Below are 12186 nucleotides of genomic sequence, written 5' to 3'. Positions count from 1 at the left end.
AACAAAGTGGAATAACTAATACATAAATAACTAATTCCTGCATAAAATAATACATAATTTCTTTCTCTCATAGCTAATTCATACATTATGAATGCATACATACTTCTAATTACCTACCATATGACTATGATGTGTATTATCTTATTGGGGGTAGAATGTGGAATTGTTAATATTCACATAATTATTACTGTCATAACTAATACCAACATTATCAAGACTTGCATAATTTTAACCAACTACCCCTTACGGCCTTATCAAGTAGTCATTTCTACATGTAATATAAAATCATAATTTAAATTCAGCGATTGGATATGCAATTTGGGATCATAATTTCAAATTACCCCCAGAGCATAATTTGAAATTCTAATTTTTTTTGAAACATAAAACTTGACTCATAAATTTAAACTCCCATCATTTGAATTATAAGAATAGGCTCATACTCGGGTTGAATAGATTATTCACACCATCTGAAAGGACTATATCAAATAATAATAATTTGTTACGACTATTATAGACTAGTGATTCTTTATAAAATTATGTATACTTGTAAAAATTTATAATCACAAATATTTATTTGTTAAAAAATATGAAGATATATAATTTATCAATACAATGCTTTAGTCACATATTTTGTTATAAACTATACATTACTCATTTGATAAGATTGTATAATTTTTTTTAAAAAAATATTTTGTAAAAAACATAATTCATAAATGTGTCATTTAACTTGACCTCATTTCACATTTATATCCTCCAACTTTGAGTATAATATATAAATTTGCACAACAAATACTTAAATTTGTATAAAATCGAACAAGTAGATACATAAGTCCTATGTGTCATAATACATGTAGGAGACCACGTAAAACACAAAATGCCATGTAGTACGCGTGTGTCTATTTATTCAATTTTATATAAATTTAAGTATTTACTTATGCGCACACAAAATTGAAGGACATAAATGTAAAATAAGACTAAATTAAAGAACGAATTTATACATTAGGCCTTTTAAAACTCATGGAATTTTCATATTTATATAAAAAAGAACTTCAAAAAATCAAATTGGTCTTTCCAGATGAAGCGCATTAGAGATGAAATCAAAATATGATTGTATATATGCATGTGCAAACTGACACCAAAATTGAAAATGGTAGGGTACACCCATTTTTGGTTTTGTGCTATTTCCCTTTTTAGATTCAACAAAAAAATCATGTTTTAGCACCACATAAAGTGAAGCTGTGAGTATGGCTACTCAATCTCTTCTACAAGATGCTGCTTTTCATCAGGTTTACTTTCTCTTTCTTTACTTCAGAATTGATTTTTTTATTCACACTCTGTACCTGGGCATTTGACTGTGAAATAAAAAAATATTCACTTTATTTGAAATTTTCATGCTTTTTGCAAAAAAATATTTTAAAATTTAGATGTACTTTTTTAAATATAAATTAAAAAAATCACCTAACCTGACTAATTTATCTCAAATATATGACATCTGTTGAATGTTTGGACTCATCTATGCCATTCTTGTTAAGAAAAAAGACTCGTCTATGTTATTATTTTTAACTCCGATTTTACAAAATCATTTTTTACCCCAAATAACTTTTAACACTTTTCAATTGGAGTTTTTGGGTCAAATGTATTTTTTTGCTGCATCTTCCCTTAAAACACCAAGAACACCTAGTAAAAATATCAACAACTCCCAAATCACCTCAAAGAATTGAAGATTTTGAAAATTTGGGCGTTGTTGATCTTCTTCATGTGTTCTTGGTGTTTTTGAGGAAAAAGAAACAAAAAGATTACATTTGATCCAAAACTCCAATTGAAAAGTGTTAAAAGTTGTTCGAGTGTAAAAAATGATTTTGCAAATTTGAAGTTAAAAAAAATGGCATGGATAAGCCTTTTGTTTAACAATAATGACATAGATGAGTAAAAATTTTAATGAATAATATAAATAAGTTTTTTCTAAAAGTTTAATGACATATTTAAGTCTTTTTCCAAAGAATAATGTCACATACTTATATGTTTTTTCATTGTTTTCTTCCTCTTTTGCTTGAGTTTGATGCACTTGAACTGAGATGAGGATCTTTCGAAAACAACCTCTCTACCTCCACAAAATAGTGATAAGGTCTGCGTACATCCTATCCCTAAACCCTACTTAGTGAGATACCCTACTTAGTAAGATTTCACTGAATATGTTGTTATTGTAGATCCATATACTAGCTACTATATATTGTTAAAAATATTTTTTCACTTTATTAGTAATTTCTGAAGTTTGAGTTGTTGGTGTGTTTGGTTATGGCTTTTGCAAATAATATTTGGCTGTTTGAATGCATTATTCCTAAGAAACATGAAATATGATTTAAATAAGGTTGTTTGTATTAAATTAAAAATTTAGGATAAATTTGAAAGTGAAAGATATAGTGAGAGTGAAAAAAATGAAAACGACTTTTTGGATGTTCGAATTTTTCATGGCCAAATACAGTGTTCCGGGAAAAAGTGAAAAATTCTCATTGCCCAATAGAGTCAACTTATAATTTTTTTAATTCTATTAATGTATATGAAGAAAGTAAGAAGAACCTTCTCACTTATAGTTGAAACTACATGAATTTCTAAATTGAACTTCATTTGCTAAATCTGAAATTGCTATGAATATTCCTTCATTTTATTTTTATAAATACATTAATTCAATGACTTATATAGTTCAGTTCAGTTCCTCTCACATATTGCAAATTATTTGCACTACAGCTATATTTGAAAATTATTCATATATATAATAATAGAAGTAGATACCTGATTTATGCATTTAAGTATACCATAAAATGGCCCCTGAACCAATATGGAAGAAGGACCGGGGATAGGGGATTTTCAATACTAACTTTTTTGGAGAGGACGATAAAAGAAATAATGGTAAAAGATGGCCCTAGACTTTGGTAACGGCAGGGGTAGGAACGGAACATTTTTTTAACGGAGGGAAAAATTGATCTATTTCGCATAGTCGAGGCCTCGAGGGGCATTATTTATCCTTGTACACTTTTTTTATATGGAGTACAAATTAAGTTGGTATGTGTAAATACTCTAGCTATTCCACATCTCAAAGCATATAGTTTGCCATTCTTAGAGCCTGTTTGGATTGACTTAAAAGTTGGTCAAACCTACTTTTAAGTCAGTTTTTGACTTCTGGAAGTGTTTGACAAATATTAAAAATAACTTAAAATAAGTTACGAAGCGTTTGTCAAGGTAAATATGACTTAAAATAAGTCAGAAACCAAAAGTAGGTCTCCCCCTACTTTTTATTTTTTGACTTAAAGTCATTTCAATTTGACTTTTTATTTTTGACTTAAAAACTACTTTTTTAAGCCAATTCAAACGGGCTCTTAATGTAGAAGTTGATAAGTAGATGCAAAGGTGATTACCTGCAAGTTATTTTGACATGAAGAAAGGCACAATACATAAATGTGCCCTTTAATAACTTGGCTTTAGCTGAGATCTATGCCCTTCAATTTTCGGTGTGCACAAGTAGAAATTTAAACTTGTATAAAGTTGAGCAAGTAGTCATACATGTCCTACGTAGCATAATACACATAGGATGCCACGTAGAACGTCAAAGTTGAAGTGTCTACTTGTGCATACCCAAAGTTAAGGACATAGATGTCGGCTGAAGCCAAGTTAAAAAAGTACATTTATTATTATGCTAAAAAAACAAGTTACTTTTGTTGGCATTCTTAAAAAAATTTCTATTTGTAGAATGAGAACGGTGGACTCTACACTAGAGATGGTTCTGTTGATATCAACGGTAATCCTGTTTTAAAGAGTGAGACAGGGAACTGCAGAGCTTGCCCCTTTATTCTTGGTATGTCACACTCAATTTTTTCTTTTCTTTTTCTTCTCTTTTTATCTGTTTTGGCATAGTTGCTTATTCACTCTATTTTATGGTATAATTGATTTAGTTGCGGACCTTGGTCTCAGGTAATGAATGTTGTGAACACTTGGCGTTCTATGGCATTGCTCTTAATCTTGTTACCTATCTTACCAAGAAGTTACATGAGGGAAATGTCTCAGCTGCTAGAAATGTCACAACTTGGCAAGGCACGTGTTACCTAACGCCCCTTATTGGGGCTGTGCTGGCAGATGCATACTGGGGAAGATATCAGACAATTGCTACCTTCTCTATTATCTACTTCATGGTAAATATCTCAGGTTCATTTTACACAAAATACTTAACTTATTGGTTGTGAGATGATTATAAAATTTCTTTCTGTGACTTGCATATTCATATTTTGTCATTTTTATTTTTTCCTTTCCTACCGGAGAGTTTATCTTAATATAACTAACTTCAATCTACTGATTCTTGTTTTGTTTCCTCTCCATGGGGAATGCCAAAACTAAGTGGGTGTTCAGCCTCTACTTCTGATGCTTCACTCCTTAAACTCTCCACTGCTACAGCCCCATGCAACCTATTCCACACAAACCTATTGTGTATGCGAACCTACTGTGACGTGGGATTCAGACAGAATCAAGGAAAATTTACAGTTAGCTGTTATTGGTAAATTTCATATAGATGGCCGAAACTTAAAGATTTAAGAAAGATCATTCCAATTCAATATGAGGTCAAGGTTGATTGCAAGATAGGGTTCTTAAGAAATCGTTTTGTTTTAATCGGCTAACACTTTTAGAGGACTATGTTAATGTGCTTGCCAAGCCGGCGTTCTATTTCAAGGTTAAAGACATTTTACCAATGTTAAAGTGGAAACCTTGGTTTGATCCAGATGAAGAATGTCAATTGCAGCTGCATATCCTTTCAGGCCTACCTCCTGATTTATCTGCTAAAGAGTTGGTATTTTCTCTTGCATCAACTGTTGGGAACCTTTGAGATTGGACTGATATCAGAATATTGTAATTAGTAGCTGAGTCAGCATAATTAGTTAGCTGCATAGTTGCCCTTGTTAGTCAGTTAGCTTAGGGGTTGTTGAATTAGTTAGAAGCAGTTATCAAGATAAGGTTCTTTCTCATTTCTATATAGGGCGTTGTATCATTACATATTGAATATACAAGTACACTTTTCTATTGAATTCTATTCTTCATCTTCTATCTTTTCATCCACCATAGCTGAATAACTCGAGCTTCTCCTCTAAGCTCCTGTCCAGCTCCTAGAAACTCGGGTTCTATCTTGAATCCCTACCTTTTAGGTCAATGTTACTAGTAAAAATTGAAGAATGAGATACTAGGAAAATACTAAATAACAATACTAAAAATAAAAGAAGGTGAGAAGAGGAAGCTAGTCCCTACCTCTCCCACATACAAGTACAATAACACATAGCTACCTACGACCCTTCTACCCCAAATCCTCGACCTCTATACCTTCGTATCTAGGGTCATATCCTCAGTAAGGTGAAGATATGCCATTTCCCAGTTCTTCTTTGACCTACCTCTACCTCTTATAAAGTCTGCTATAGCCAACCTCTCATACCTCCTTACTTGTGCATTCGCACACCTCTTCACCTGCCCAAACCAACCAGCCTTGCTCCTCATCTTGTTTTCCAAAGAGGCCATTCCCACGTTGTACTGTATAACTTCATTCCTAATTCTATCTCCCCTAGTATGCCCACACATCTACAATAGCATCCTCATCTCTCATCTCTGCCACCTTTATCTTCTGAACGTGTGCATTCTTGGCTGGCAACACTCTATTCCATACAATAATGTAGGTCTAACCACCATTTTGTAGAACTTATCTTTAAGTCTTGATGACATATTCTTATCACACGGTAACCCAGACGCAAGCCTCCATTTCATCCACCCCGCTCTAATACAATGAGTGACATCATTGTCAATCTCTCCATATTCTTGGAATACAGATGCAAGATACTTGAAACTTCCCCTCTTAGGTATGACTTATATATTGATCTTCACTTGCAGCTCCGCTTTATGTGTTACATCACTGGACGTGCACACTGGATGATCTATTTTAAACCTGCTTAACCTAAAACCTTTAGATTCAAGGATTCGTCTCCAAACTCTAGCCTATCATTAACTGTACCCGTGTCTCGTTGATCAATACTATGTCATTTGAAGATAACATAAACCATGACATCTTCCTTTGGATATGTCACGTAATCCACTCTTTCCGCTATCTCTTTCTTTATCTGTGTGATTGCAATCTCTGTATTTACTATTGTCCCTAAGAATAGTTTCCAATTTCTTGCTCTTTAAGTGTGGTAGATTCTGGCTCCCCATATAGCTGTAGCTTTATCCTTCTTATATTGCTTCCAGTGTCTTCCTTTTATCCATTTTAGGCATTGTACCACTTCCCTTTTTTGTACTTTAATACCCAACCAAGTCTCCAGTGCTTCCTTCACTTTTGTTGTCCAGGTGCATTCTGCAAATAAATGTACTTGAGTCTCCAGCTTTCTTACTCCACATAGACAACACTTGTCATCTTCTACTGGTTGTTTCAATCTGATCATCCTCTCTTTAGTTTGCAGTTTTTCCTGATTTGCTAGCCATATAATAAACTGTGTCTAGGCAACATGAGTAGATTCCATATCAAATCCTCTACAGGTAGTCTCAGCTGCCTACCCAGCAATTGGTTGTAGCTACAGCTCACAATATATGCTCCATTGGTCGATAGACAGTAGGTTTAGTATACCACATTCTCATAGTTAGTTTAATGGAGTTAAGCTTCGAGTACCAGGTGCTATCCTTAGAGGGTGTATGTGTCCATACATCTTGCTCATCTGTCATATATGGTCCATGCACCCATCTTATCCATAGTGTATCTGCCTTACCGTCAATCTGCCATATCAACTTACCAACTGATGCAATATTCCACAATTTGCAGCTCTTGATGTTCAGTCCACCATTCTTCTTTGGCACACAAATTTTCTCCCATGATACAAGTGCTACATTCCTCTTGTTCTCCTTATTTCCCCATAGATAATCCCTACATTTCTTATCAACCGCTTTCAAAATACTTTGAGGCAAGATGAAGACATTACTCCAAAAGTTATAGAGCGAGAAGAGTACAGCATTTATTACCTGCAGTCTGCCTGCATATGAGTTATGACAAAGTTTTTGAATATGCACTAGTAATCCTGTTGGTTATTTTGTCGACCAGTTGATGTAAATCTATTCTTGTCCATTTCTTTGATGATAATGGCAAGCCCAAATATCTGATTGGAAGATCACCTAGCGTAAATCCTGTCAGCTGCAACATTTGTTCCTTCATAGCATCATCCACCCCAGCTACAAATATATTAGACTTATCCAGATTTGCCATAAGACCTGTCACCCTACTGAAATGGTTCAACACCTCTATCATCCTTCATGTAGACTTAAGATCCCCTTTGCAAAATAGCATCAAGTCATCCACCAAAATCAGATGCTTTAGCTTGGTGCTATGACACATTCGATGGAACTTAAAGTTTGGTAGTTCTCCTACCTTCTGTAATGCCTAGACAGATACTCCATGACCAACACAAATAGCAGTGGTGACGTTGTGTCCCCCTGCCTCAATCCTCTCTTCCCTTTAAAATATCCATGATTTTCACCATTAACCTTGATGGATAATTTTGTTGAAGTCACACAGTTCATCACTAGTCTGGTGAAAGTTTCTGGAAAACCATATCCATGTAGTGCCTCCTCAATAAACTCCCAGGATACCATATCATATGCTTTCCTAAGATCTATTTTCATCATACATCTTGGAGATGTTATCCTCTTGTAATGCCTTGGGAGTGTTAGCATGATTGGACAGATTCTAAATATCTGTACATATCTATGTTATAACTCTAAATATTTGTGTAATGATGATAGGAGATAGCATAGATTAATGTAGCATATTTTAAGAGATATTACAATTAGGAATAGCATATATTTAGGGATATATAGCAGATTTTTAGGCATGTAAATCAGAATTCTTTCTATTTAATGGAAGAACTCTCATTTGAGAGAACTCATTCAGCAAAATTGACATGGTATTAGAGCCTTTTTCAGTGGTTTGATTCTTAGTGTCATTCATATGTGGTTTCTTTCAGATTTTTTTTTTTTGAAAGGTTTGGATAATGCCAATCATTACTAGAGATCAAAACGCCAATCATTACTAGAATTATTTAGTTTAATACTCCATATATACTCGCATACTTATTGTTTTATTATTGCTATACTTGTTAGGATTAATTTTGTACTGTAAGTCCATTAGACAATATTTTCAAAATTGTATGGATAATAACCAAAACATTTTAAATAGTATTAATTTATCTTCTCAAGCAGATTGCTAAGTTAGAAAATGATTTACAAAATTGGAGTATACCAGAAGAACCTTTTAAAAAGATTTACCACTTAGGTAATTTCAGTTTTATAACTCGTCACCATATTAAGACTTGTGAGTCTACCATAGCTATCAATAATTCTTTAGAAATTATTTGTCTGCTTAAAGATTGTGATATTAATCATTATAAATCTGATTATAATTATTTGCATATTGGTTTGGTGCAAGTAGCTGTTAAGCCTCTCTTTAGAAAAGGCCTTGATATTCCTGTTTGTGTCATCCTTCGAGATGACAGATTTTTGAATTTTGATGATTCTTTGTTAGGAGTTTTGCAGAGTAACCTTGCTGATGGGCCAGTTTACTTTAATTGTTATCCTAACTTTTCTTTAGACATTAATGATCCTAATGTCATGGATTCTTTGACTCTTAACGTCAAAACCAAAAATCTTAACAGTAAAATCAATACTCGCGATATTGCTATCATTTATCGCGTTTATTATAGGCTTATGAAAACCACTCTTGCCCCTAGAGCTCGTGTTGAGAGTACTAAAGGTGAGACTATGCTTATGGAAGCCAACCATGATCATAGTTCTATTTTTGTTCCACGTCTTCTCAAATGGAACGATATTCTCTCTAGTAATGATTGGCGTTTTGAAGCCATAACTCAACCTTTTGCGTCTCATTCTGAAAGATCTCAGATTGAAAAAGTCGTTCAATTTCCTGACGGGTCAATAGAACTCAAATTCCTTGACAATGCTGTTAGGAGATCTTCATCGTACCGAAGGTCATCCTGGTCTAGTCCCTCTACTTCGTGTCCTTCGAGACCCGTTCCCAGACCAGCGTCTTCTTCAAAAACCCCGGAGGAAGTAGAAGATGACACCATTCAAGTCATTGACAACAGCAAAGGCAAAGTCACAGGTGTAGACTTTTCTGGTAACATCCCCAAAGTGTTCTATCAGGATCTTCCTGGCAGTCCTTCAGCTAGTGAAATGGAACCACCAGAAGAAAAACCTGGATGGATCACTATGATAAAAACTGGTAAAGTCTTTGAACCTATTCCAAACATTTTGCATGAGCAATGGACTCATCTAGATAATCAGGTAAAGAGAAAATGGTATGTTGTTACCTATACTCTTGAACAAAGAGAATCCTTTAGAGATTTGTGGATGGCTGATATGAGAAGAATTGGTTGTGAAATAGAATTCTTCAAATGGTTTGAAATGACTGGTAAGATTGAAAATTGTACCGAGTCATTACAGGTTATCATTAACAAATGGTATACTGCATCCAATAAGGTTGTTGAATCTATTACTCCCCCTCTAGAAGGAATTAACATCCCTGTTGCAGGTACAGTGATCAAAGCTTCTCCTTTCAAAGAGAAAAGTGATAAGACAGGCGCTTTACTCACAGCTGCAGACATTGACCGAGTAGTAGAACAAAATAACTACTCAAACCAAATTCTTCATGTCATATCCAGACAAATAGAAGATACCAAACCTACCATTAGTAGAAGACCTACCCCGGTTTCTACTTCATCTAGCCATAATATTGAAACTTACCCAGGATTCAAAATCCCAGAATTTTCCAAAGAAAAAATCCCTAAATTATCTGATACTTTTGAAGTAACTGGAAACATCATTGAAAGAATCAATGAACAACTTAACAATTTCAACATCTCCAAGAAAGATGGTAAAACCCCCAAAAAGGTTTCTACCCTTCAGGAGAAATCTGTTTCCACTTTGCAGGAGAAATCCACTCTTCTACAAAAGCTTTCCAATGGTCGTTTTCATAATATGAAAAACTATCATACCAAACCATCCTTCCCAGACTTGCAGTATGAGGAGAATGCATTCTTATCCACTTCCTCTCATGAAGGAAGAAGCATCACTGAATGGAACATTGATTGCCTAGCTGAGCATCAGGTATACAATAAACTCCATGAAATGGGTGTTGCTATAACTGCTTATAAAATGCGAGGTTCTGCAGATAGAGGTGCTGCTAGTATGATTGCTGCAGGTTTCACCGGAATGTTAAAACATTGGTGGGATAACTACTGCACTGATGAAATTAAGCAACTCATCATAATGCCACTGCAACGGAGACAGTTGTTAAAACTGAAGGAAGCACTCAGTCTACTTCCCAGGTCACAAGGGAAGATGCTTGTGCTACTCTCCTTTATCATAACGCTAAGCATTTTATTGGCGAACCAAAGTTATTCCAGGATAGGAGTCTCCAAATCTTGAACAATCTGAGTTGTCCGAACCTAGACAGCTTTATTCACTACAAGCATGCCTTTCTCAGCAAGGTCATGATTCGTCCAGATTGCAATTTGGATTTTTGGAAGGAACGCTTCATTAGCGGGTTACCTCCTCTTTTTGCAGACAAAGTAAAGACTAAGATTCAGGATCGCAATGACGGTCGTATTCCTTACAGTAATCTGACTTATGGTGATTTGGTAAGCACCATCAACATTGTAGGGCTTGAACTCTGCACGGATATTAGACTTAAGCATCAGCTCAAGAAAGAGCAGTCTTCTTCTAAGCGAGAACTTGGAAGTTTTTGTCGTGACTTTGGCTTTATCACTCCCCTGATAAAGTTAAGAAGGACAAAAAAGAGAAATCTCATCGGAAGAAATCCTGAAGAAGAGATGATTCTACCAGACCTAGAAGAAAGAAACATAGGTCCAAGAGACAAGGATACCAAACCAGATGTGTGTTGGACATGTGGTAAGACTGGCCATAGAGCTAGTGAATGTCGTTCAGGAGCCAAGAAAAAGAAGATCAACCTTCTTGGCATTGATGAAGAAACAAAGGGTAAACTTCTTGCTATTCTTGACGAACCTTTTTCTGAAGATTCAGGTACATCTGATGAATACAGCGATGATGAAGACATTGATCTTGACTATGAATTAGACAATAGCCAATCAGGAAAAGATTGCACTTGTACTGAAGTCTTTTGTACTTGTGATAGTACCCCTCACATCAGAGTCCTTTCCGATCATTCGAAAGAAGCTCTTTTTGATATTGTTCAGCATATAAATGATGATGAGGCTAGGAATCGGTTTCTCCTAGAACTCAAAAATCTCATTCTCAACACGGACAAGCCTAAATCTCGTCCGATAGTTGAACCATTCAGCATGAAACAAATCATGAATCGCTCACACTCATTCTGAACCTTCCATCGCAGATCTTCGTCATGAGGTTTCTAGTCTCAAAGAAGAGATTAGAAATATCAAATCTCGACTTTGTATCGTTAAGATTGATATCCTCACCAACCAAGTTCCTAAAAGAACTACTATTCAAGACCTTGAATCTAAACATGATTCTTCAAAGGAGAATGAAAACGATATTGATATTGCTCTTCCCAATATTAATAACGATCATTTAGCCAAACCATTTGTCACCAACACAGGAAACATCACCTCTAGTTCTGCAGCTCCAGTGATGCTGTGGATACTCGGCTAAGGCTGTGAACTTGTTTTGGAAAGACAGTTCAGGTCTTTGTGGAGTTCCTGCTTTTGCTGGAGCTAGGGGGAGATGATTAAATGGTCTAGCCATTTATGCTTTGGCAAGATTTTCTCCTTTAGAAGGAGTGACAGGTTTAAACGGCCTCATGCTTTCCCTGCAAGAATTCACGAGTTAGAAAATCTGGTAGAGAATTTTCTTCTCCTTTAATAAAATCAATTTTGAAATCAAATCTAGATAGTAGAGCTTGCCACCTAGCGAAGATTTGTTTTGAAACAAGATTTTTAACATCTTTTTGTAAAATCTCTTTAGCAGACTTGCAGTCTACTCTTAGTAAAAATTCTTTGTTAATAAGATCATCTTGAAATTTCGTGATACATAACACGATAGACAAAACTTCTTTTTTAATAGTTGAATAATTCTTTTGTGTGGAATTCCAGATTCCGGATGTAAAAC

At 34.9% G+C, this 12186-nt stretch overlaps 1 protein-coding gene across 1 annotated transcript in view; it reads left to right on the top strand.

Annotated features, from left to right (window-relative positions):
• The first annotated feature begins 1072 nt into the window (after positions 1-1072).
• The window catches only part of LOC125862062 (protein NRT1/ PTR FAMILY 8.3-like), a 29204-nt gene continuing 18090 nt past the window's right edge, over positions 1073-12186 (top strand). The window contains exons 1-3 of the mRNA XM_049542039.1: positions 1073-1286; positions 3745-3850; positions 3967-4184. Of these exons, the coding sequence (XP_049397996.1) occupies positions 1245-1286; positions 3745-3850; positions 3967-4184 (366 nt within the window). The 5' untranslated portion in view covers positions 1073-1244. The remainder of the gene's footprint in view (positions 1287-3744; positions 3851-3966; positions 4185-12186) is intronic.

The sequence above is a fragment of the Solanum stenotomum genome, chromosome 4 (assembly GCF_019186545.1).
Source record: "Solanum stenotomum isolate F172 chromosome 4, ASM1918654v1, whole genome shotgun sequence".
Classification (NCBI taxonomy): Eukaryota; Viridiplantae; Streptophyta; class Magnoliopsida; order Solanales; family Solanaceae; genus Solanum; species Solanum stenotomum.
The sequence above is the reverse complement of the archived record's forward strand: the minus strand, read 5'-3'. Positions and strand labels throughout refer to the sequence as shown.